The 27,140-nt window shown below is 44.0% G+C and overlaps 1 protein-coding gene across 1 annotated transcript in view; it reads right to left on the bottom strand.

Moving 5' to 3' along the window:
- smarcad1a (SNF2 related chromatin remodeling ATPase with DExD box 1a) overlaps positions 1-27,140 on the bottom strand; it is a 125,769-nt gene that overhangs the window by 17,805 nt on the left and 80,824 nt on the right. The window contains exons 14-19 of the mRNA XM_084323890.1: positions 14,056-14,191; positions 13,303-13,434; positions 12,576-12,671; positions 8,996-9,113; positions 6,223-6,338; positions 4,600-4,788 (exon numbers count right to left, since the gene is read on the bottom strand). Coding sequence (XP_084180016.1) covers positions 4,600-4,788; positions 6,223-6,338; positions 8,996-9,113; positions 12,576-12,671; positions 13,303-13,434; positions 14,056-14,191 — 787 coding nt within the window. The remainder of the gene's footprint in view (positions 1-4,599; positions 4,789-6,222; positions 6,339-8,995; positions 9,114-12,575; positions 12,672-13,302; positions 13,435-14,055; positions 14,192-27,140) is intronic.

The raw sequence follows: 27,140 nt of genomic DNA, 5'->3' as shown, positions 1-27,140 counted from the left end.
CATTTCGGGAGCATATTACCAAAACCCAGGCAATTTCGAGCCCTTAAGGAATCAAATAGAGTCTACCATGGCTACATGCTAACGCTAACATTATTGCGCAACTGTAGGAAAAACCTGGCAGCGATAAGGGAATCGAAAGTCACGGGAGCCACACGGTTCCAGGCATCGGCCAATTAGGAACCGGTTTTCGATTCCCATCCCTACCAGTGACACAGAAATGATCAGGCTCATGGTACATAACATACTTATACACCACTTGCAGGGCACGAAATTAGAGCCTGCCGATTTTAGGTTTGGCGAGTGAGACTGAGAGGTCTGTCCGCCTTGTGGAGGGCAACCAAATAGTCATGTGAAAACCGATCGAAAAACATGATCCAATTCTTAGCGGAGTTCTCACTCGCTGACTTCTGTCTCAAGCACACAGACCTGCAGCGCACTGCTCCTCCTCCTCCTGCCCCTCCCAAACCTGTGTAAACACAGAGGCTCCTATTGCATCGGGCAGTCTGCTGACTGCTCTAGTCTAGTGGGACCTCCGTGAGCTAACGTTAGCTACCGTTTCAAAATGACCCAGTCAACTATTCACTTTTAGTTTAATACATGAGGCATTGTCTAACGTTATCTAGCCAGCTAGCTACTGTTAGCTCCTGATATCAACAAATGCTCCAGCAATAGTCTAGTAGTGCATGATACCTCCGTTGGCTAGGTAGCTCACGTTAGCTCACTACGAAATGTCCCAGTAAACTAAATAGTTCACTGAGGCGTTGTCTTAACGTTATTCTAGCCGGCTAGCAGTAGCTACAGATAGCTCCTGATATCAATGTCTTATAACATTGATTCGATGCATATTCGAGCCCCTGGCTTCCATCGCATGAGGGCATGCTGAATGTGATTTGACCAAAGCAGAGTATAGGGTCCAGCTGCAGCACTGGAGAATCCTTGCTGGAGCTGGAGGCTACTCGAGTATACACACAGACAGTGGAGCTGTTTGCAGATAGCGAGCATTTTGACTTGTTGCGTGGTGGCGATGTCTCGCAGATAATAAAACTACAAGTATGATTATATAATATATATATATTTTATATAATTTTTTTAAAATATATATATATATATATATATATATATAATATATATATATTTTTTTAAACCAAAAACGATCGGTATCGGCCGATATGGCTCATAGACGATCGGTATCGGTGGCAAAAAACGTGATCGGGGCATCCCTAATTATGTTCCGTTATATCCTGCAAAGAGGGTAGAGTGAGGAGTCTGATGATGTTTAACAGTAGGTTACAATTTAAGCTTAAGATTGAATTTACATGTATTGATTAATCAATCATCAATGAATATATTAAAATAATTTGCTTAAAATTTTACTCTGGCCTCTTATTTAAGTGTATTCTTCAACATAATACCCCATCTACTTGAAATTTACAGGTTTTTTTTTATATATATGTGACACAAAAATGCGTTTATTTTTTGGCTGGTAAGAAATATGCTTGGCGGGTAGATTATTCCCATCTACCCGCCACTGGCCGGTGAGTCAAAAAGTTAATTTCGTGCCCTGACCACTTGCATATAATCCATATAACTCTGTATGGATACCTGTATATCATTAATACTACAACTCTGTACATACATCTGATTAGCACTATACTCAGTAGTACTAATTTATATATGTTATACCCAGTTTAGCCACCTATACATTGTATATTACTATTGCACTTTACTGTTACATTTGCAATCTTGTTGGATGCCAAACTTATTTTGGTTGTACTGTACTTGTGATGTTTAACCCTTTAATCGCCAATGACGTGTTAAGACGTCATTCCTCGCCATGCGTAATCTGCCAATGACGTCGTACAGCGTCTTTGAGATCAATATTTAAAAAATCTGTCATGGCAATCATATTTCACACACGGAGACTTGACGGGTGCTGCAGATCTCCTCTCAACTCTCCAACGGTTCAAGACCGCCATCTGGTGGCCGATCGGCGAATCGCCAAAACCGGAAGTGAGTGGCCGGAAGTGGTGCTCACCCATATTTCGTCCGGCCACTCGCTATCGCTCCCGGGGCTCCATCTCGACACACTGGATAATCGATCGGTTGCCCTAACTCGATAAACAACGTTATTTGGACGTATATAGTATTATACAACCTGGAACTGGACCAACTAGATCGACATCCCATAATAACTATATCTTTGCTCCAGTAGCATCGCCCAACGCTACGAGGAAGCTGCGGTGAGTTTCAGCGTGTTTGATTATTATTATCCATATAAACTGCTCTGATCTATATATCGCCCATACTACATAAATGATTTAACGTCGGCCACGGACTTATAAACCCCCCCCCCCCCCCCCCCCCTCCGGTCACCAGCAGATGATGAGGCATGACGTTTAGGACCTTGTACAATTGAAATTTTTTATCTGACATCAATCGGTATCAAACTACATTTGATGATCTAATATATGTATTTATGGCTATAACTCACGTTCTGCAGAATGCTGCAGAAAACGATAAAAACATATTTATATTTTAGACCGTATTTTAGTATGAATATGTGAATGAAAAAGTAGAACGTTGCTACATCCTAAACGATAGATACTTGACGTTGAATGGGTCATAGTAATGTCAATTTAGCAATACAATTTAAAAAGTTATAGCCCTGCAAAGAAGGGGAACATCTCCATAGACTTACAGTGGTGGCAGAGAGGTGATTAAGATCAGAATAATCCCTGGCAGATAAAGGGTTAATGACAATTTATTTTAATCTAATGTATGTAATAGACAGTCCAGCAGCACTATCTCCCAGCATTCAAAATTGTGAATCTACATGTTACCCATTACATAAACATAGCATATACCTAAACATACACTATACTCCACTAAAGACGTTTTTAGTCAAAGAATGGATTTTGTAGCAATTAAGTATCGCAAATCGCAGTCTTCATCACAATTGCCAAGTGTGTGGGGGATTTCACAGTGTACTGTATCGCATCGGGCTTTAGCTTGAGACAAGCCAGTGGGGCTCCATGAGGTGTCAAACCTAGTCAGAATAAGAGGTCCCTTACTATTGTAGAGAAACTCTTCAATTGTAATATTTTTAGTGCTGTCAATAGATACAAATTTTTTTACTAATTAATCACGCAATTTTCTGTATTTAATCTAGATTAATTTATTAATAAATGTTCAACAAAACCATCAACATTGACTCAGCTTTAAAGGGGCTATGTACTGCTATTCCTAGCACTATTTGGGCAACTTTACACAATTCCTGTTAGTCTATTGAAGACATCTGTAAGTTTTTTTTCAAAGAAAATGCATTGTTTTATATTTCTAATCAAGTACTCAAAACCATCATTTTTCAGCTCCAAGATTTCAGGCTGTTATGGCCTGGCTCCGCCCATAAGCACTTTGAGTGACAGTCAGTCCACACAGTCTGCACTGGTAGCCAGAGAGAGGGAGGGGGGGGGGGGGGTGCGAGAGAGAGAGAGAGAGAGAGAAAAAAAAGACAGGCCGTCTCTTCCTTTTGTTTTTTCTCTCCCTGCGGGGCAGATTGAAACCAGACACCTCTGCATACTCTGGAGGGAGAGAGAGAGAGAGAGAGAGATAGACAGGGAGAGAGACAGGGAGAGAGAGAGGGAGAGAGGGGGAGACAGAGAGAGAGAGGGAGGGAGCACTTGGGGGGGGGACCTGCCGCGCCACACAGGAGAGGGGAGGAAGGGAGGCTCCCCCCCCTCGTTTTCGAGGGTCCCACCTCCCGTGTGGCGCGGCAGGTCCCCCCCCCAAGTGCTCCCTCGCTCTCTCTCTCTGTCTCCCTCTCTGTCTCTCCCTCTCTCTCTCTCCCTCCCTCTCTATCTCTCTCTCTCCCTCAAGAGTATGCAGAGGTGTCGGGTTTCAATCTGCCTCGCAGTATGAGGAAGTGGGCGGGCATTAGCTACAACCACAGAGCCAATCGCATCACTGTGCGCTACCCAGCGTCCGAATGACGTGACTCAGACGTTCAAATCAAAATGGCCTGATTTACTGGAGGAGGAAAGGGGCTGAGCTGAATCAGAGCAATCCGCCAATATGGTATTTAGACACTAAAACACATTGATACGAACTCCTATTACTATAATACAATGCTAGAGACTGAAAAATGACATTTATAGTACATGTCACCTTTAAAGACCTCTTTCTTATATCCGCGCCGCTAACAGAAATAAAAAGAACCCAGGCCAGTGCAGATTGGCTTAGAGGACGATAATGTCTTGAATAATGTATGAACTACCAGTAATATAAATCATATTAACAACAAAAATGTGTTCCATCTTCATGTCTGATGATTTTCAAAAAGGTGCATGAGTCAATTAAAAAAAATAACAAGCAACGATAGTGCTGAAAGTTCAGAACGTTGAAAATGTTTCACTCCATAGATTAATCTAGATACATTTTTCACTCCATAGATTAATCTAGATTAAAAAAATTAACGCTTTAAATTATTTCAATTAATCTCCAAAATTAAAGCATTAACTTTGACAGCCCTATTATATTTTGCATTGCAGTGAATTGGATTGCCGTCTAGTCTCTCTGTGCCACGTCGGCGGTGGCTCTGACCTGGTCTTTGAGCGAGGCCAGCAGCTCTGTGAGATGGTGGAACTTCCCAGAGTCGAGCAGCAGCTGCTTCTCCAGCTGGTAGGAGCTCAGAGAGAAGTACTTCTGACACAGACGATGCAGCTCAAAGTCAGACATCACCTCCATGTCCTCCTGGATCAGAACCGGGTCGGCGTCAAAGTGAGTGGGCTCCTGGGGTGATGAATTAAAACATTCAATGTTTATGTTTATTAGGATACCCATTAGTCATCATCAACGTGTTTACTATTCTTCCTGGGGTCCTCACAGATATACACATACAAATATGAAACATTCAGTGTAAATCAGTCATATATCAGATCCATAATCAATAGAAAATTAAACAAAATGTCATAGGTGAATCCATTTCACCATACTTTTAAACAAAAACAGAAGAAGTTTGGATAACATGGCTGCAGCTACACTCATGCATGACATACCGGTATATTGATTTCCTTTCGGATTATGGCTCCTTTAAGCTTCTCTTTTAAACTGTCCTTGTTTTCCGTCCGTATGATATGTAATGTATAAGCTGCAGTAATGGACCTTTTCATAGACGTTTCAAAGCTGAGCTTTACAACAGCAATGAAGATCTTGACACTGAGCTGGCAGTAGAAGAAGTTGGCCATTAACAAGGCAAAAGTAAGTAAGTCACAGTAAATAGAGAATAGACTGCATTTATATAACACTGAGAGATGACATATATATAAGCGCTTTCCAACTTATGCCTCACATTCACACACCAACGGCGGAGGCAAACATGCACAATGCCAACCTGCTCATTGGGAGCAGGTAGGGGTTAAGTGTTTTGCTGCTGGGAGGAGCCGAAATCTAACCTGGAACCTTCAGATCACCAGACGAACATTCTACCCCCTGAGCCACTGTCGCCTTCGGCATAGAAAATCTACCAAATTAACTCACGCTTTGTATGGTATATTTAGAGAATGTTTAGAAACTTGTAAAATACTCTCCGTTTGGCTCTGGTCCATTATAAATGCTATTCCTAAAGCCCAGAGTGATGATCCCAGGGCACCTCTTACTGTAACTGTAGAGGGAGTAGTTTGCACTGTTTACAAGCTACATTATTTTATACTTAATGCAAGGTTTGTCAGACCTAGAGAAGAGGCACCTCCTTGTGGAGGAACAGAGCAGTCTCTCTCTCTCTCTCTCTCTCTCTCTCTCTCTAATTTTTTTTGCATTACATCAGAGACAAGGTAAGGACACTATATACCCAATCTTGCGCTGATCTGATATTTCTTTCTCCCGCGATCGAAGCTGTCTGTGTGGACTGTGTGTGTGCTGTTTACCATTGGTGGGTGTGGGGGGGGGGAAATATACTCATATTCATCATGGTATAAAATGGAAATGTATGTATGAAAAAATTATCTGTTTTGTGCATGTTGACTGGAAGAAACTCACTGACAATCGACGGGTGTATTAGATCCATAGCTATAATATTTCATATAGTTTTAGCACTCGCAAGTTTGACAGTCTCCCCATTGAACAAAGTGATTCTACCCAGAATGTAAACAACGACCCCTAGCGCTGAATGAGTTGATGATGATGAAAACGATAAAAACCCTGGACCTTCCTTTCAAGCCAACCAACCTTGAGCATGAGTTTACTCATAACTTTGAGTTTGTCGGAGTTGTAGTACTGTCTGTGAAGGAGGGGGTGGTTGGCCATCTTCCTCAGCTGCATCATCACGTTACAAAGCTCCCGCTCTGCAGCCAAACGGAGAGAGAATAATAACGTCAGAAAATAGGATAACATCAGAAAATAGGATAATGTCAGAAAATAGGATAACATGAGAAAATAGGATAACAATGTCAGAAGATAGGATAACATCAGAAAATAGGATAACATCAGAAAATAGGATAACAACATCCGAAAATTGTTATAAAATAGTATAATAACATCCGAAAATTGTTATAAGATAGGATAACATCCAAAATAGGATAACATCCGAAAAGTGTTATAAAAAAGTATAACACCCGTAAATTGTTATAAAATAGGATAACATGAGAAAATAGGATAACAACATCCGTAAATTGTTATTAAATAGGATAATAACATGAGAAAATAGGATAACATCAGAAAAGAGGATAACATAAGGAAATAGGATAACATCCAAAAATAGGATAACATCTATAAATTGTTATAAAATAGGATAACATCAGAAAATAGTACTGAGGATACTGCATATCACTTCCAATCTCTCATTTATACAACAGTGTAGTACATCATAATACCTTGATAGTAAAACATGCTTTCCCGGACTTCCGGTTATGGCGGCCACGTAGGTACTACGCAGCTCCGTTCGGACCGAGTCATACTCCTTCCTCCGTTGGTGTATCCCCGCAGCAAAGTCAGAGTAGAACCGCACCTGTTTGTCCTTGTATTTAACACCCTCCTTCCTGCCTCGAGCCGGAAGTGACATCGCTCTGCTGCTAACTGTGATAAACTCCTGCAAGAACACCTACTATTTGTGATAAAACCTCGCATTTTGGAAGAAAGAGAATGTCGAAGGGAGTAGGAAAAGTGAGCACTTTCATTATGTTATGTTTAAGTTTAAGTCAAGCACTTTCATATATATGTTTAAGTTTAAGTCAAGCACTTTGATATGTTATGTTGTCTGCTTAAGAAAGACTGCAATAAATTATTTTATTGAAAAAATATTAATCGTGTCAGAGAATCGTGATCTCAATTCTTAGAGAGAAAAATCGTGATTCACATTTGAGCAAGAATCGCCTAGCCCTATAAGGCATACATGATTCTGTTGGCTATTCGCTCCATGAAAGAAGAGGTTGCGACAAGGTTTGAAGAGGTCGCGACAAGGTTTGAAGAGGTCGCGACAAGGTTTGAAGAGGTCGCGACAAGGTTTGAAGAGGTCTCGACAAGGTTTGAAGAGGTCTCGACAAGGTTTGAAGAGGTCGCGACAAGGTTTGAAGAGGTCGCGACAAGGTTTGAAGAGGTCTCGACAAGGTTTGAAGAGGTCTCGACAAGGTTTGAAGAGGTCTCGACAAGGGTCGATGAAGTTATGGGAGCGATAGAAAGCATGAAAAACTATATAAATGAATGCCGGGAATGAGTGGAACAGGCGGAAACAAGAATTTCAGACGTAGAAGACCTGGCAGCTAGCATGCAAGCTACAGTGGCTACGCTGGAGAATAAATGCAAGGCCCAGGAGGAGAAGGTCCAGGACTTGGAAAATAGATCGCGACTGAACAATTTAAGACTGGTAAATTTGCCAGAGGGAGCTGATGGACGAGACCCCATGGTCTTTCCTGGAAGAGTGGCTTCCAGAAATACTGAGCTCCATAACTCTAAAATCCCTAATAGTTTTGGAAAGGGCGCACCGAATTGGACCAAGGAAGGACGCCAGCGCAGTACCGAGGACACTTATAATGAAGTTTGTCAACTACAGGGACAAGCAGGCAGTCATTGCGGCGGCTCGAGGCAGGAAGGAGGGCGTTAAATACAAGGACAAACAGGTGCGGTTCTACTCTGACTTTGCTGCGGGGATACACCAACGGAGGAAGGAGTATGACTCGGTCCGAACGGAGCTGCGTAGTCGGGGGGATCAGGAATGGAGTGACTCATCTTGCAAAAATGCTGGTAACATATAAATAACGCACATACACTTTCAACAACCCTGCCGAAGTACAAGCGTGCATCAGGAAGATGTAGAAGGTGGCCGGTGAGAGAACAAACCATTAAAATGGTCCAACACTAGAACAAAGGGGTATGTGTTTGGAACTGTATGGTAAAATGTGGTCCGTTTCAGGGGAAGAAATGGCTGGTACACTCATTGACGGGTAGAGGCAGGAACATGGATGTGTAGGAACTAGGGCTATCTTAAATACTTTGAAGCTTCGTTCGATGGGCATGGGATTCGAATCTGAAAATAAAATTTGAATATATAAAAAAAAAAAATGTAAAAGTATTTTTTTTTGTGCAAAATCAATTCTGCCTTTCTTTGTTAATTACAACAAGCAATGCTCTTTGTTATTTAAGATGAGGTCAGACTCTGCACTGACAGATTTGTGTTCATTGTACTGCTTTTATAAAGCCTCAAATGACGGCTTACAATATTTCATGAAAGCAAAGTGTTTAGTTTGTCTCAGATTTAAAAAGGTTTAAACTTTACAGCACTGACAAAGTTGAACAAAGTGCTGTACAAGTCCCACAACATAATTTTTTTTTAAATAATAATAAAAAACAATTTATACAAATATTTTTTTACTCTGGAAGCTTCGAATTAAAATGGCGTGGTTTACGGGTGGCCATCTTGTTTCGGTGGACTATTTTACTAGTCACCCATTGTCTTTCCAGAATGTTTGATACAGAGTCTCATAAGAAACAGTCCTGAGGTGCTTACTCTCTCCGTTGGTGGTCCGTTTGAGCTTCTTGAAGAGGCTGTGGTACAGGGTCAGCTGCTTCTCACTCATACAGCAGAACTCTACCTTCTCTTCTTTAGCTGGCAACTGCTTCAGGACCTGAGAGAGAGAGAGAGCGAGAGAGCGAGAGAGAGGTGAGAGAGAGAGAGAGGAGAGAGAGAGAGAGAGAGAGAGAGAGGGGGGGGGTGAGAGAGAGAGAGAGAGAGAGAGGGGTGAGAGAGAGAGAGAGAGAGAGGGGGTGAGAGAGAGAGAGAGAGAGAGAGAGAGAGGGGGGGGGGTGAGAGAGAGAGGGGGTGGGTGAGAGAGAGAGAGGGGGTGGGTGAGAGAGAGGAGAGACAGAGGGGGGGTGAGAGAGATAGGGGGTGAGAGAGAGAGAGGAGAGACAGAGGGGGGGTGAGAGAGAGAGAGAGAGAGAGAGAGGGTGAGAGAGAGAGAGACAGAGACAGAGGGGGGGTGAGAGAGAGACAGAGAGGGGGGGTGAGAGAGAGAGAGAGAGAGAGAGAGAGAGAGAGACAGAGAGAAAGAGCGAGAGAGCGAGAAAGAGAGGGAGTGAGAAAGAGAGAGAGAAAGAGCGAGAAAGAGAGGGAGTGAGAAAGAGAGGGCAAGAGAGCGAGAGAGAAATAGAGAGAGAGTGTGTGACTTTTTTCTGTCTGTGAAAGGGAGAGAGGAAAGCGCTGAGCACAAAAATAAGTAATCTCAGCCACAGCGGCTTAGAAACTGACGTGAGGGTTTGTGCAAAACATCACAATGTCCACGATACGTTTAAAAAGTGTATTGTTAAGGAATTGTACCAGATACTTATTTTATATCGTTATATCGCCCACCCCTACTTAAAAGTACAGCGTTCGGTACTCATCCCTAACCTCTCAGGGACCTGCACTGGCTCCCCATTGCCGCACAAATCCGCTTCAAGGCCCTCGACCTGGCATATCGTGCGGCGAAGGGAACGGCTTCCGCCTACCTCCGGTCAATGGTCTCTTAACTACTAGGGGTGGGAATCGCCAGAGATCTCGCGATGCGATATGATCGCGATACTTGAGCCGCGATACGATAGTATCGCGATACTCGATATATCGCGAATATTGCGATATATTTTTTTTTTATTGCAAAGTAAAACTGTCAACATGTTTTATCTAATAAAATAAAGTTCAGTCTGTTTATCTCACTTCAATCATTTTTATTGCAGAACATGGTATTTTCTCAAGCAGACAGATGTAAACACTGTAATCTGTGTTGCATGTACCTGACAAACTGAACTGTTTGTATTACAGTCATATTCCAACTTAACACTATGGCGTCAGGGGGGCAGGTGGCGCACGGAGATTACGTTCGTCACCAACACCGGGAGACACTAGGATTCGCCTGTTCGAATCCAGCTCCCGGCGTTGCTATCAGCTTGGCTGTCCTCTCACGCTGATACAATTGGCTGTATCAGGGGGTGGGAAGCTGAAGGGTGGGTCCTGGGCGTTGTGGACAGCGACCCCTACAGTTCGGTCGGGGCGCCTGCTCAGCGAGGGTTGGATCTGAGGAGAGATAGTGTGGCCTCCCACACGCTACACTCTCCCCGGTGAGAACCTGCGCGGCCAGGTTGGCCTGCCCCAGGCTGCACATGCGTTGGAGGAAAGCATGCGACAGTCTCCGGTCTCCCGGACCAACAGTAGGGGAAAGTACGCAACAACCAGGAAGGGTGGGATGGGAGAAAAATCGGGAAAAAGGAGGGGAAGAAAGATAATAATAAAAAAAAAAAAAAACACTATGGCGTCCGTCCACGTATATATACGGGTTTTGAAAAAGCGCGATGTGGACCAGAGCCACGAGTATATACGTGACGAGTTGTTATTGTTTTATTCCTTATAGCGCTTCCTAGGTGCCCGATCCACTACCAGCCTCTTTTCAGATATTTGATTTTCGAAACATGCAGTACCGGCCAAACCCGCTTAGGGGCGCCATCGCTCCACTGCAGTATCATTGTGCATTTTTTATTTTTTTTTATTACAATTCTGTGGGCGGATCATACTTCCCTGATTCCAGCCAAACATCCTCCATCTTGGATTAGTTTGGCGAGCGGTTTTTTCAGCGTGAAATAATGGGATTTATGATTAGCCAATGTGCATATCGATCTACCAGAATCCGATGACTGGTGAGGAAATGCTGCCGGCGATCACATGGTCTGACAGTAGGATAATATTACCCCAAATTACAGCTGGATTGGACATTGTTTTATAACGTAACGTGATCGATCAGTGAACATGGCTGATTGAACGCACACTATATTGCTAATCAATAATAGTAATCGGCGTTCCCCGCCGCCCCCATTTCATCCATAGATGCTCTGTAATAGTCCGGATGCTCCGCAGTTTGTTTTATTTCATTCGTATATATACAGCAGAAATGGCGCTTGATATAACGGCGCCAACGTTTAGCCTATTATCTAAGCTCCCGGGAAAAAAAGTCTAGACGGAAAGTGTGTTATACCTTATATTCACGACGCTATAAAATTACAACCAACCGATGGATTTTTATTTTCTTTAAGCCATTATGAAGGCACGGTTTATGCACTCAAGTGACAATGAGAATGGACAGATAGCAATACTATAAAGCATAGATATAGTTAAAACAAAACCAACACGTTTGTTTACATTCCGCGGTCCCCTGCACCATATTAGACGGGTCCAAGCCGGTCGTCAAAGTGTTAACTGAATGCACATGTGTGTGTGTGGACTACTGTACTATTACAGGTATTGAAAAATGAACAATGCAACTTCCTTATACAAAAAAGAAAAAAAAAATCTTTTTATTTTTTTATGAATAATTAAATATCGATACTTGGTGTCCCTGTATCGATACAGTATCGCCACGCAAAGTATCGCGATACTACTACGTATCGATTCCCCCCCCCCCACCCCTACTAACTACACACCCTCAAGACCCCTACGCTCTGCATCTTCTGGCCGCCTCAGACCTACTCCTATCCAAGCTCCAGGAGGGTCATCAAAGAGAAGTCGCCTATTCTCGGTCCTTGCCCCACAATGGTGGAACGAACTTCCCACCACAGTTAGGACAGCCGAAACACGTCCAATCTTCGTCGACTAAAGACGCACTTCTTCAATCATTATGTGAAAAGAAAAACTGTCATACACTTGTCCTAATAAAGTAACCTACACTGTAGCACTCAACACTTTGATGAACATTGTTACTCAGCTGATAAGAGTTGTACCCTTCCTGCTGTCTTGTTGTACAAAACTTGTAAGTCGCTTTGGATAAAAGCATCAGCTAAATGACTAAATGTAAACAAGTCAACACAAAAGTAAGGAGAAAATATTTAATTTCAGTGTCTTCAAACCTCTGTTTCTCTAATACTCAGTGATTTTTCTTTATTGTGTAAGAAACCTCAGAATGTCACCTTTCAAAAGAGACCAGACTCATGCATGTGCTATAAGTATAAAGTATAATAAATCGCAAATGACTTTGGGTATGCAAATCGTCAGACGTTTTATGCTAAATGTGGGGTGAGCTTAAATAAGGGGTTAAGTACTGAATCACTGAGCGAGGTCAGCTCACCTCACTCTTGAGCCTGCGGAGGATGAAAGGCTTCATGATGAGTTTGGCCTGAGCGATGCGGTCCCTCTCAAAACGACTCTGCTCCTCCTGGGATTTCTGACGAGAGACAGTTGGGACACAGAGTGAGACAATACGACTATGCCAACACTGTGCCGTACACATGCTATACTGCTCTTCCTCTGGTAAAACACTGTGCCGTACACATGCTATAAGGCTATTCCTCTGGTAAAACACACTGCCGTACACGTGCTATAAGGCTATTCCTCTGGTAAAACACACTGCCGTACACGTGCTATACTGCTATTCCTCTGGTAAAACACACTGCCGTACACGTGCTATACTGCTATTCCTCTGGTAAAACACACTGCCGTACACGTGCTATACTGCTATTCCTCTGGTAAAACACTGTGCCGTACACGTGCTATACTGCTATCCCTCTGGTAAAACACTGTGCCGTACACGTGCTATACTGCTATCCCTCTGGTAAAACACTGTGCCGTACACGTGCTATACTGCTATCCCTCTGGTAAAACACTGTGCCGTACACGTGCTATACTGCTATCCCTCTGGTAAAACACTGTGCCGTACACGTGCTATACTGCTCTTCCTCTGGTAAAACACTGTGCCGTACACGTGCTATACTGCTATTCCCCCCCCCCCCCCCCCGTTGCAATGGTGCCTGCATTATGCAAGGGGATCAATAAAGGGATATCTCACACACACTTACCATGGCGAACATCTTGGAGGTTTGTTTGGTGGAGCTGGAGAACATGGAGGGCATGATGAAGTTCAACAGAGACATCAACTCTAACAGGTTGTTCTGCAGGGGAGTCCCTGTCAACAGCAGACGATACTCCGCCTGGGGGAGAGAGGGAGAGGAGAGAGAGAGGAGAGAAGAGAGAGAGAGAGAGAGAGAGAGAGAGAGAGAGAGACAGACAGACAGACAGACAGACAGACAGACAGACAGACAGACAGACAGACAGACAGACAGACGGAGAGGAGAGGAGAGAAACAGACAGAGACACAGAGAGAGAGATACAGAGAGACAGAGACACAGAGAGAGAGACAGAGAGAGAGACAGACAGAGAGACATAGGGAGAGAGGAGAGAGAGACAGACAGAGAGACACAGAGAGAGAGTGACAGAGACAGAGAGAGAGGGGCAAAGAGAAAAAAAAAAAAGAGCGATAAAGAAAGAAGGAGTAAGCAAGAAACCGGGAGGGAGGAAGACAGAAAGGAGAAACAGTGATAAAAAGAGAGAAACTGAGTGAGTTGGAGATACTTTGTAGAACACTATGCCAGCAGGAAGATGCAGTAACACAGATGGCCAGGAGGTGGCGGTAGTGTATATGATTCTTCAATAGAACTGAACAAGAGTGGTTTAATGAAAATAAATGAATAAACAAATACATAATTTAATTAAAAAGTTTTTAACGACATGCGTTTCCATGACATGACTGTGAGGTGTTGAGGTGCACTAACGTTGATGGCCATGAGGTGGCGGTAGCGTAGGCTGTTCATGTTCTTCAGCATGTGGCCCTCGTCAAATATGGCGTACTTCAGACGCAGCTTGCGGAAGAGACTGCGGTCGCTGTCGTTACCCATGGCCACAGTGTACCTGGAGAGCAACACGAAGACAACATGTTACACACTTCACTTTCGCTCCCATGTTAACGGGCGTCGCTGTTCACACTGGCCACGCACGGGCGGGCGACGCAATATCTGCATTATTATTACCACACATATAGATGTCGTTCAACCAGCTAATGTGTCTGTATCTTTCCCAATACAAATAAACCATATTACTATACTTTTTCAGGAGCACAGTCACACTGATTTCATCATTCTAAAATAAATTCAAACATTCTAATTAATTAGATACTAATGGTTATCCATGCAAAATGGACAATAGAAGTGGAAATCTTTGGAACATTGGAAAGAATCAACCCAAAACCAGAGCAAATTGAAATGCAAACACAGCAGCAAGATTTGTGAGCTGCTGTGACAAGAAAAGGACATCCAACGGAGGAGAGAGAGAGAGAGAGAGAGAGAGAGAGAGAGAGAGAGAGAGGGAAAAGAAAGGGAGGGGGGAGAGGGAGAGACGATGTCATGTTTCCTTCACAAAGCGCATCGATGCGTAAGCTGTCAACTAAAGCAGTCCGTGTTTAGACAGCGCGGGTGACCAAAACACCAAACTCGTCACACAGCAGCCATTGATTGGCTGATACTGTAGTTCACGTAGCCCGCTTGAATGAACTGCGAGAGATAATGCATAACTCGTATAGACACACGCACTCTGCCATACAGTAGTTAATGTTTTAGCGCGATGTGGGTATACAGGACAGGCGAGGATGAAAAGCATGTTAGACTATTGGTAGTATTGGAACCGCTGCTGCAGAGTTTCTGTCGCACATAGAAGCAGACTCGAGATGGGTTGTTAAAGAGCATTATTCTGCTTAGCTTAGTTGGAATACTCAGTTAGCAGATAACATTGCAGTAGTTAATGTTTTAGCGCAACGTGTGTATACACTGGTTTGGATGCAAAGCATGTTAGACTACTTTTAATTCATAACGTTCCGTCGGGTCCGCGAGGAGCTGGAAACACATCAAATATTCCACAAAAAAAGGGTTTCAAGTATTCCAAAAAAAAGTACAACTTATCCAATCTTCTCAATCTTTAGCAATAACATTTCAGAATGGGAGCTCGTAAAGTGCGTAAAATATAGGCTAAGCGGTGCGTAAAATTGGCTATAGCCATTCTACAACAATTTAATAGGCTGAATCGTTTTTTCAAGCGGTTATTCGTTTTAATAAGGGATATGTACATGTACATGTACATTTAGTCATTTAGCTGACACTTTTATCCAAAGCGACTTACAAGTTCAGAAAGTTACTGAATTTGCTCATATTCTCCAGAATAAACTTTAAATTCATAACGTTCGGGTCCCTGCAGGCACGTTGGAACAGGGGGTGCGGCGGGCGCGGCACCCGCCTATACATTATAAGTTTATCCTGCTCAAAGCACTTGACTTCACCATTACACTGACACACTTGTAAATACGTTAATTCTTGTTAGATTGCCGACTGTATTATTTTCCTCGCTGTGTGAAATACTACAGTTGCGTCTGAGGGGAGTGGCCACTGTGACTGGCTGACAGTGCTCCCTGCTGTCTCGGGTGTCGGAGAGGAGACGTACAGATGAGGAGATGAGAATGAATGAAAACTATTTAACAGATTGCAGAATGGGTACAATACAGTATGGCTCAATACACACAATTAAGGGGATGCAGACCAGAGAAAGACATTTGTCTTGTTTACATCAGGGTCCCCCATTTTCAATTCATAGTGTTCATAGACGCACCAAAATCCATTGCGGGGTGAAAATTTGCCGCAAAACATTAATATCTTTGGAACCGTTTGTGTTCAATTGTATCTGAATCGTATTCTCTCGTCACAATTGAAATTGTATTTCTCCGTCGAGCAAGAGCTGGCTGGCAGTCTCATTGAATAATATACGCACTCCGAAAGTCTATAAACTTGTGCATAACTGCTGTTAAATACTCATTGACTGTCCCCTCACGTGCACCATGCACTTACCACTGCACTTGATAATCTCTGATTACCACCCATTATGCACTTTATTATTTAAAATATTCTGTTATGTACAGTGTTATATGTGTGTTATGTGTTCATGTATGTATATATGTACTACGGTCTGTGGGAGCTCCCCTGAAATTTCGTTGTATACTGTGCAATGACAATTAAAAGTCTATTCTATAACGGAGCAGAGGTCCCCAACCATCGGGTCGCGGACCGATGTAATATAAAACACTTAATTAGCCGTGCATTGATAATACAATTGGTATCAGCTGTGTAACATCTTAATTTAGGCGCGACAGAGTCGTTGTAGGAGATGTAGGGCTGACCCCTATTAGTCGATTAGTCGACTAATCGGTCGAAAGGAGCCGTAGTCGACTGGCCAACCTCTTAGGCAAATATATTAAAAAGAATATATATATATATTTATAATTTTCTTTTTTTTTATCATTCTTTCCAAAAGAAAAGAGGCCTAGAAGCGTGGCTAACGCTAATGGCACGCATACCAGAGGCTAACTGCCTACGAAAACAGGCACAGAGGCACTGAAAGAGGATTTCACCCATCTAATGAACACACTAGACTAGACAAATATCAAGATGTATCCATCAGTGGACCAATTGCATGCTTTTACAGAGGACAAGAAGCCTTCAGTCTAGGGCTGCAACTAATGACTATTTTGGTAGTCGACTAATCTGTAGATAATTTTTTCGATTAGTCGACTAATCGAAAAAAAATTATATTAAAAAAAATAAAAAAAATAAAAAATTATATATATATATTTTTGTTTGCACTACCTATCTTTGTGAAAGTGGCTTCTCAGCTCTGGTCCAGCTGAAGACAGAGCAGAGGAACAGATTGGACATTGAGCATGACCTCAGAGTTGCTTTGTCTACCATTAGGGATGTCCCGATCCGATCACGTGATTTTCCGAAAATCGGGATCGGCAATTATTTAATTTTTTTTAACAAACATGACCATGTTCACGTCTTAAACTCATACTGAGGCCTTAGTTTTGGTTTTAAATTGCATATCATCATTCATTTATTTATTGTCACACAGAGCAGAAGAATTTTGCCAAAACAAACCAATAGTATCCAGCTGCAGAACGGCAGACCAGCCAAACTCTCAGACCTAAATACAATTTTATATTTTTTATTTGTTTTATCCCAATTTCTCACATTACATTCACCCTGAATGTTGACGTTATCCAGGTGAAAAGTTAACTTCATTCAAGCGAGGCATTGCAATCCTTGACATAAATCATTTGATGTATAATTAAATCAAAGGAAATGCGTTTGGGTCTGAGAGTGTGGCTGGTCTGCCGTTCTGCAGCTGGATACTATTGATTTGTTTTGGCAAAATTCTTCTGCTCTGTGTGACAATAAATAAATGATGATATGCAATTTAAAACCAAAACTAAGGCCTGAGTATGAGTTTAATACGTGAACATGGTCATGTTTGTTGAATAAAAAATGTAAATAAAAAATAAATAATAATAATTTATTTAAATTTTTATTTTTTTTGATCGGATCGGGAAAGATCGGTATCGGTAGATATTTTTTTTAACGACTAATTGACGCAACAATTCCTCATCGACGATTTTTTATAATCGACGTCGTCGATTATGTCGACTAATCGTTGCAGCCCTACTTCAGTCGACTCCTTCAGATATTAAGCACCCCCCACAGCCCAAATGGAATGATAAAAAACTAAAAAAAAATAAAAATTTGGCCAATCATAGTCGACCATCCAAATCCTTAGTCGGGGACAGCCCTAAGGAGATGCATTCAATCTAACATTGAAGCTAACCCATATATAGAAATTTGTCATACAGACTTGGAGATGGAGCCAAGCCAAGTGAGGTATTCAGAAGTTCAACTGAGGTTTGTTTGTTTTTATTTCTTCAGGCTTGAAAAGTCAAAATAAAACAATTATTATGTTCTTCTCGTTTGCCTCACGTCTCACGTCATTTTCAGTTAAAGGGTCATTAGAAATAACTTATTTCAAAGCCATTCTAAACAACGAACGTTCCTCTCTCGGCGTTCTGGAAAAAAAAATATCTCAGAAAGGCAGCACCCCGTGCGGATTTAAAGTTCCAACGTGCCTGGGTCCCTGAGGAGCTGGAAACACGGCGTGTATTCTCGAGAATGATAATGCAGGTTATATTATCCTGACTAAACTTGGAATACCAGAAAATAGATCTGATAGACGGTATGATTTGTTGGAGAAATATGCAGCCCCATGGCGAGATAGATATCCTTGCGAGTTCAGCTGAGAGCAGTGAGTTCAACGACAGACAGCGACAATGTGAGAAACAAACAATCCCTCCCCCCTCTCGCTCTGAAGAATGATATGCATATTAGATCACTCAGTGATTTGACACCTATCAGCGCACACGCCGCTGTTTGTGTGCGCGCGCGTGCATGTACGTGGCGCGTTGTAGTCCCATGAATACGGGATCATTTAGAACTATACAATTTAGCAAGAATTAAACATATTTACAAGTCGTATTACATTTAGCAAGTAAGGAGACATATAGATTACATCTCAAAGCACTCGAAATTGGCATTTTTCTATTTTTACCGATTTCTGAAAAGATGTACTTTGAGCATTTGGAAGACATTCTAAATTATTTTGTTCTCCGCCCACGGGTGCAAAAAGCCCCTTGGACTCTAGAGAGGGTTAAGATATTGAACTGTAGTTGCATTCAACAGGTTGTTATTCAATTTAAGAATAAAAAAAATAAAAAAATAAAAAAATTAGTTAATCTCAAATACATTATTTTATTTAAGTGTATAGTTATTATTAAAAATTTTTTTACAGTTTTTTTTATTTTTCTGACATGGGGGCTCAACAAGAGGCGAAGCAGCGCCTCTACCACCCGAGACAGTTAAGGAAGTTCAGAGTATCTGGGAAGATACTCCAGTCCTTCTACTCCGGAGCTGTAGAGAGCATCTTGACTGGAAACATCACTGCCTGGTATGGAAACAGCACGGCACAGGACAAGAAGGCCCTACAGAGAGTGGTGCGCTCAGCTGAGCGTACCACGGGTATTGCACTACCAACCCTGCAGGTCCTATACAACAAGAGGTGCAAATCCAGAGCCTGCAGGATAATGAAAGACCCTCACCACCCCAACAACAGCCTGTTCATGCTGCTGCGGTCAGGCAAACGCCTGCGAACACCAGTAACTAGGACAGAGAGACTTCGGCTCAGCTTCTTCCCCCAGGCCATCAGTCTTGAACACTGAACTCTCCACACACAAGCACACATGAGCACACACACAACACACACTGTACACGCTCACACACTAGCAGCCACTTTAACATGAGCACACACACACTCATGCTGCACACGCTCACACTTATGGTCAGAAGGAAAGGTCACTTTAAGAATAGTATAGTATAGCTTGAGATCATTGTATAGCAGTGTACATAAAGACCCAGTGCCTCATCCGTAGCTAACAGTGTATTGCACTACCACAGGACCTAGCATGTCCTACCATGCTCTGTAAATAACTCATGTACAGATACCGATATGCCCTACTTTGTTACTCGTTATTGCACAATGTCGTTCTATTGGATTCGTATTATTAGGGGTGCACCGATGTATCGGTCGGGTATCGGTATCGGCCGATAAGTGCCTTGTTGACTGCAATCGGCCTATCGGCCGATAAGCTCGAATGTGCCGATGGCAGTAGCCGATAAATATCCATCAATTTGTGTCGCGTCAAAAGGCAAAACGCGTCGCAACCTGCACAACGCCGCCCCCGGCCCCCGTTCTTTCAACCTAAAAGTGCACTTTCTTCAACCTCGAAGTAAACAAATCACAGAACGGTAGCCAGTTAGTAGGTATCAACGTGAGCTCGCGGGATGGTAGCTAGTTAGCTAGCACCATCCAGGCATCAACTTGAGCTCCCGGGATGGTAGCTAGTTAGCTAGCACCATCCAGGCATCAACGTGAGCTCCCGGAATGGTAGCTAGTTAGCTAGCACCATCCAGGCATCAACGTGAGCTCCCGGTACGGTAGCTAGTTAGCTAGCACCATCCAGGCATCAACGTGAGCTCCCGGTACGGTAGCTAGTTAGCTAGCACCATCCAGGCATCAACGTGAGCTCCCGGTACGGTAGCTAGTTAGTTAGCACCATCCAGGCATCAACGTGAGCTCCCGGTACGGTAGCTAGTTAGTTAGCACCATCCAGGCATCAACGTGAGCTCCCGGTATGGTAGCTAGTTAGTTAGCACCATCCAGGCATCAACGTGAGCTCCCGGTACGGTAGCTAGTTAGTTAGCACCATCCAGGCATCAACGTGAGCTCCCGGTACGGTAGCTAGTTAGTTAGCACCATCCAGGCATCAACGTGAGCTCCCGGTACGGTAGCTAGTTAGTTAATAACGTTATATAGTTAGTGTTGCACGTTCAATATAACATCAGCATATTATTTACCCGAACACAGCAAGTAAGCAAGGCATTATTCCGTTCATAGCTCAGTTCCATTCCGTTGCTCATTCCGTACCAAACTACCCATTCTGCAATCTGTTAATAAAGTTTTCAACCAGACAAATGTATAGAAAGGCTTTGTTTTATTATAACATTTGTTGCAGTAAAATCATTATGTCTCATTTGGTCATGCTGTGGAGCGCTGGTCGGCGGGGCAGGCAGCTAAGGTATTAGCTACGTTAAGTTTGTTGTGCTCTCGAGTCGCAAGCAGATCAATGGCGGCATGCCAGAAAGTAGAAAATGAATAAACGCTTGCCGATTGGTGGTAAGAACAGCAGGAGGTGGGTGCTAGCGTAATTGGCAGAATCGACTGTCAATCAAAATGGTTCTATTGCATTGGCTGAGAGCTCTGGTTGAGAGAATAGTATCCATCTGCAGGCCGCCAGACGATACTGGGAGAGGGATAGTGCTACATGGCATGGTGGAATTAATACCATAAACATATTTCTTGATGTTTCCTTTTTTTTAAGTAAGTAAAGAGGCCTACAAATACAAACACGCATACAAATATACAGTAGTTTCATTAAAAAAAAAAAAAAAAAAAAAAAATTACAAATACTTATATACAAATATACAAGTATCGGTATCGGTCGATAGTGTTAGTTGAACAATCGGTATCGGTATCGGTGGCCAATTTTCATATCGGTGCATCCCTACTTATTATATATTACTATTGTAATTATGCACATTGTTGCGGGCAAGACCCCCCGCATTGCATTGTATACTTGTATGCCGTGACAAATAAAACTCTTGTATCTTGTATCAATAAATGACAATCAGAAATGTCAAGTTGCATGTTGTTATTCTAACCAGCTTAGTTCTGTTGCATTTCCAATTTATTTATTAAAATTATAAATTTAGCAGGAATCGATAAGGGAATCGATAAAGAATCGGATCGATAAGCAGAATCGATAATGGAATCGTATCAATAAAATCTGATAAATTCCCATCCCTACTGTCTGCTGTTACACACTGTCTGCTATTACACACACTGTCTGCTGTTACACACCGTCTGCTGTTACACACTGTCTGCTGTTACACACCGTCTCTGCGGTTACAGTCGGGTAAAGAGAACATCCAGAGTAATTTTGTCCCACTACATTTCGGGCATATTCACATTATGCCGTTGAAATTTCCCTTCTCAACGCCCTCTCTACACACACACCGACTGTAACTGCTGTTACCCCTTTCACTGCCACACTACAGAAGGTTAACCCTTTACTATCACACTACCGACGGTTACCTTTGCCGCGTGGCAGTGAAAGGGTTAACCTTCTGTGTATTGTCGCAGTGAAAGGGTTAACCGTTTTGTTGTAATGTCAGCCTTATATATATATCTAGGATTAATATGGAGGCAGTATCTATATTCCCCCACTAGAGGGAGCTATTGCTCAAGGGATAATATTTTGTGACTACAGATATATACGGGAGGTATTCTCCGTATCGGGTGCCGGCGTTCTTACCTGTATGACTAACGTGCGCAGAGTGTAAGACGCACCTGTATTGTATTGCTCCCGTTACCCACTAAACTACTCAACCAAAGGGATCACAAGCGTGTTGTGTGGCTTACTTATTATTAGAGGTTACCACATATTTTTGGCGACGAGGATAAACTGGATTGGCGACGTGTCATCCCGGTTGTTTTTGTTTGTTGTTAGCGTGAGGCTAAAGCTATAGCTGGACGGCTAACGTATGAGCGACGCCGGCAGTGGTACTGAAGGAGCATCGCTCGGGGACGGGAGAGCATCGGGAGAAGAGGACGAGCCGAGTGTGAAAGAGGAGCCTCGCGCTCAGATGGCGACGTTTGGGACTATCAGTGAGTTCGTGGAAGCGAATGAGGACTGGACAGAGTACGAGGAAAGGTTGGGACATTTTTTCAATGCAAATGGAATTACTGATGTGGCGAAAATGTGGAAAATGCGCTCTATTCTCCTGGGTGTGTGTGGGGCTAAGACTTATAAGCTGATAAGGAATTTAGCTACACCACTGAAACCGGGGGAAATTCCATATGAAGACTTAGTCAAGCTTGTGGGGAACCACCACAACCCAAGACCCTCTGTGATAGTGCAACGTTTCAAATTCCACAGTCTGTTCAGGAAGCAAGGTCAGTCTGTAGCCAACTTTGTGGCTGAGCTACGCCAACTGTCGGAACATTGTGAATTCGGGGCAGTGTTGGACGATATGCTCCGTGACAGATTAGTTTGCGGCATTAATAATGACCCCATACAGCGCCACCTGCTGGGGGAAGCCCCGCCGCTGACTTTTAAAAAAGCCCTAGAGATTTCCCAAGGTATGGAGATGGCTGCAAACAATGCTAGGGACATACAGAGGGGGAATGGGGTGTTGTCACAGACAGCGACAGTGCACCAAGTCAGAAGGGAGCCTGCCTATAAAGAGACTGGTAAAAGTGAGGTGTTTAAAAAAGGGGTGGAATGTTTTAGGTGTGGGGGGTCGTCGCATTATGCAAATGACTGCAGATTCAAAGAGGCTGTCTGCCATAATTGTAATAAAAAGGGACACCTAGCAAAGAAGTGCAGGAGTTCAAAAGACAATAAAATGGGCAGGGGCAAGCCTTGGCAGGGAAAGCAGCGACAGGCTCAAGCCTCCACACACCACCTGGAAGAAACACATGAGGAAGCAGAGTGTGCATACAACATGTTCGGGGTGGGAACAGATGAGGAGCCACCTGAACCCTATTATGCCACTATCACTGTCGGGGGACAGGATGTAAAGTTTGAGATTGACTCAGGGGCTACTGCATCGGTCATCAGTGAGGAGACCTACAGGAAGACATGGGGGTCTAACCTACCACCCATTAGCCCATCAAAGCTCAGGCTCAGGACATACACAGGTCAGCCCATACCTCATATAGGGGTGCTATATGTGGACATTTTAGCGGGGAATCAGAAGGCAAAGGCCAGGCTGGTTATAGCTAAGGGGGGGGGGCCAAGTCTTTTGGGCCGTGATTGGCTAAGGAAAATTAAGCTAAACTGGCATAATGTTAAATATGTGCACATGACAGACACGACAGAGGACATCCTGCATCGGTACAGTGATGTTTTCAGGGACGAGCTGGGCACACTGAAGGGGGTAACTGTGAAACTCCATGTTGACCCTGAGGCCGCCCCAAGGTTTTTCAAGCCTAGGTCGGTGCCGTATGCCATGAAGGTCAAGGTGGAGGAGGAGCTGGAACGTTTGCAGAAGCAAGGCATCATTGAACCCGTCCAATTTTCAAGGTGGGCGGCTCCCATTGTGCCAATCCTGAAAGAGGATAATACAGCACGCATATGTGGAGACTACAAGGTGACGGTAAATCAGGTCTCTAAACTGGAGGAGTATCCACTACCAAGAGTGGATGACCTGTTTGCAACCTTGTCAGGGGGGAAGCGTTTCACAAAGCTAGACATGAGCCATGCTTACCAGCAACTGCAACTTGACGAAGAGTCAAAAGAGTATGTCACCATCAACACTCACAAGGGCTTATTTAAATACAATCGCCTCGTGTTTGGAGTGGCATCCAGCCCCGCCATCTTTCAAAGAACAATGGACACGCTGTTACAGGGTATCCCGCACGTAGCGGTATATCTAGATGATATCCTCATCACGGGGGCCACGGAGGCGGAGCATCTGGCTAACCTAGCGCAGGTGTTGAAACGACTCTCAGACGCAGGACTGCGTTTGAAGCGTGCCAAGTGTGTGTTCCTGGCACCGAGCGTGACCTACCTGGGACACAGGATCACAGCACAGGTGCTCAGCCCTTTGGAAGATAAGGTGAGAGCCATAAAGGAGGCTCCAAGCCCAAAGAGTGTCCATGAACTGAGATCGTTTTTGGGCATGGTGAATTATTATGGCAAATTTCTGCCGGATTTATCACATGTTTTGGCCCCGCTGTACAAGCTACTGCACCTGGACACTAAGTGGGAGTGGAGTGGAGAGCAGCAGAGAGCTTTTAAGGAAGTGAAAGAGCTGCTCCAGTCTGCAAAGCTGCTCGTTCACTACGACCCAGACAAAGAGATCATCGTCTCGAGTGATGCCTCGCCTTATGGAGTCGGAGCAGTGCTCTCACACATCATGGAGGATGGAGATGAGAAGCCTGTTGTTTTTGCTTCACGTACCCTAACAGCAGCGGAGAAGGGGTACTCTCAGTTAGATAAAGAGGGTCTAGCTGTTGTTTTTGCTGTGAAGCGTTTCCATCAATACCTATACGGACGGGCATTCACTATCACAACAGACCATAAACCTCTGATGAGTCTGTTCAGTGAGACAAAATGCATCCCACCGCTGGCCTCAGCCAGGATACAGCGTTGGGCTCTCACACTCTCAGCCTACCAGTACACTATAGTGTTCAAAGCGGGCAAGGATAACGCAAATGCTGACGCACTGAGTCGACTGCCGTTACCAGAGACACCCGCCACTACATATGTGCCTCCAGAGACTGTGTTTTCATTGGAGAGGCTAGCAGAGACACCTATCAAAGCGACACAGATTAAGCAGTGGACAGAGAGGGACCCGGTCCTGTCTCGGGTCAAGACCTTCCTTTTGCAAGGTTGGCCCAGTGTCGTGGAGGGAGAGGAACTGAGGCCGTATGCTAAACGCAAAACAGACCTGAGCCTGCAGGACGGCTGCATCTTCTGGGGGTCGAGGGTCATCGTACCGCCCCCAGGACGGTCACGAGTTGTGGAGGAGATACATGAGACTCATCCAGGAGTCTCCCGGATGAAAAGCCTAGCGAGATCATACGTCTGGTGGCCAAGAATGGACGATGATCTGGAGAGCAAGGTAAAATCATGCACACAGTGTCAGACTAATCAGAACAATCCACCGCCTGCTCCGTTGCACCCATGGGAGTGGCCAGACCGCCCCTGGTCTAGGCTGCATGTAGACTTTGCAGGACCCTTTATGGGACAGATGTTTCTGATCATGGTAGACGCACACTCAAAATGGATAGAAGCCATATCATGAACAATATCACAGCCCCCACAACCATAGACCAACTCAGACAAGTCTTCGCAGTCCATGGGTTGCCAGACACCCTGGTCTCGGATAATGGCCCAACATTCACCAGTGAGCTGTTCAGTGAATTTATGCACCAGAACGGCATTAATCACATTAGGACGGCGCCGTTCCACCCAGCCTCAAATGGTTTGGCTGAGCGGGCTGTTCAGACAGTGAAAGAGGGGTTAAAGAGGATGACAGGAGACTCTCTAAACACTAGACTTTCACGTTTCCTGTTTACCTATCGCCTCACGCCTCAAACGACAACGGGGCGCACGCCAGCAGAGATGCTGATGGGGCGTAGGCCCAAGGCGAGATTGGACTTGCTGCGTCCAGACATGAAGGCGAAACTACAGAGGAAGCAGGAGAAGCAGAAGGAGCGTCATGATCAGCACGCAAAAGAGAGACAATTAGAACCTGAGGACAAGGTCTATGTGAGGAATTTCAGTACTATCAACAAGCAACAGTGGCTGCCTGGCGTTATTCTGAAACAGAGTGGCCCAGTTTCCTATGTCATTCAACTGACTGATGGACATGTTTTCCGTAGACACCAGGACCATGTACGCCTACGCCACGACACCAGTTCAGAGACGGATCGCACCACGGTGGATACCCGTGGGGAACAGACTATGGGAGAATGTTGTTTGCCAGTGACTACTGTACCAGTGACAGACTCCCCAGGAGAGGTGTTTGTGTCCCCAAGAAGAGTAGACACTCAGACCCCTCTCATGCTCTCAACACCAGAGCCACCCAAACCTCAGTCACCTGTGGTGTGTCCAAGGTCACCAGCGGTATTGCGCAGGTCACAGCGTGATCGCCGACAGACTGAACATTTAACGAGACAGTTATGAGTGTAATGACTGTTGGTAATATGTTTTTCAAGTGCCTTATTTGGTAAGCTGTTGCTAAGTCATTTATTTGGTATATATATATTTTTGGAAAGTGTACAAGGGTAAGACACTACTGTTATTATTTTTGTATTACATGGACATTGGGTAATGTTGAAATTTAAAGGGGGAGGGGTGTTGTAATGTCAGCCTTATATATATATCTAGGATTAATATGGAGGCAGTATCTATATTCCCCCACTAGAGGGAGCTATTGCTCAAGGGATATTATTTTGTGACTACAGATATATACGGGAGGTATTCTCCGTATCGGGTGCCGGCGTTCTTACCTGTATGACTAACGTGCGCAGAGTGTAAGACGCACCTGTATTGTATTGCTCCCGTTACCCACTAAACTACTCAACCAAAGGGATCACAAGCGTGTTGTGTGGCTTACTTATTATTAGAGGTTACCACACGTTTGGTAGTGCGGCAGTGAAAGGGTTAAAAGGTGCAATGTGCGGGGCGGTCAGGTGGTGTAGCGGAGATTGCGCTCGTCATCAACGCAGGAGATGCTGGGTTCGAGCCCAGCTCTCGGCGTTGCTACCAGCTTGGCTGGTCGTTCATACTAATACAATTGGCAGTATT

The sequence above is a fragment of the Notolepis coatsorum genome (genome assembly GCF_963971535.1).
Source record: "Notolepis coatsorum genome assembly, chromosome: 10".
Classification (NCBI taxonomy): Eukaryota; Metazoa; Chordata; class Actinopteri; order Aulopiformes; family Paralepididae; genus Notolepis; species Notolepis coatsorum.
The sequence above is the reverse complement of the archived record's forward strand: the minus strand, read 5'-3'. Positions and strand labels throughout refer to the sequence as shown.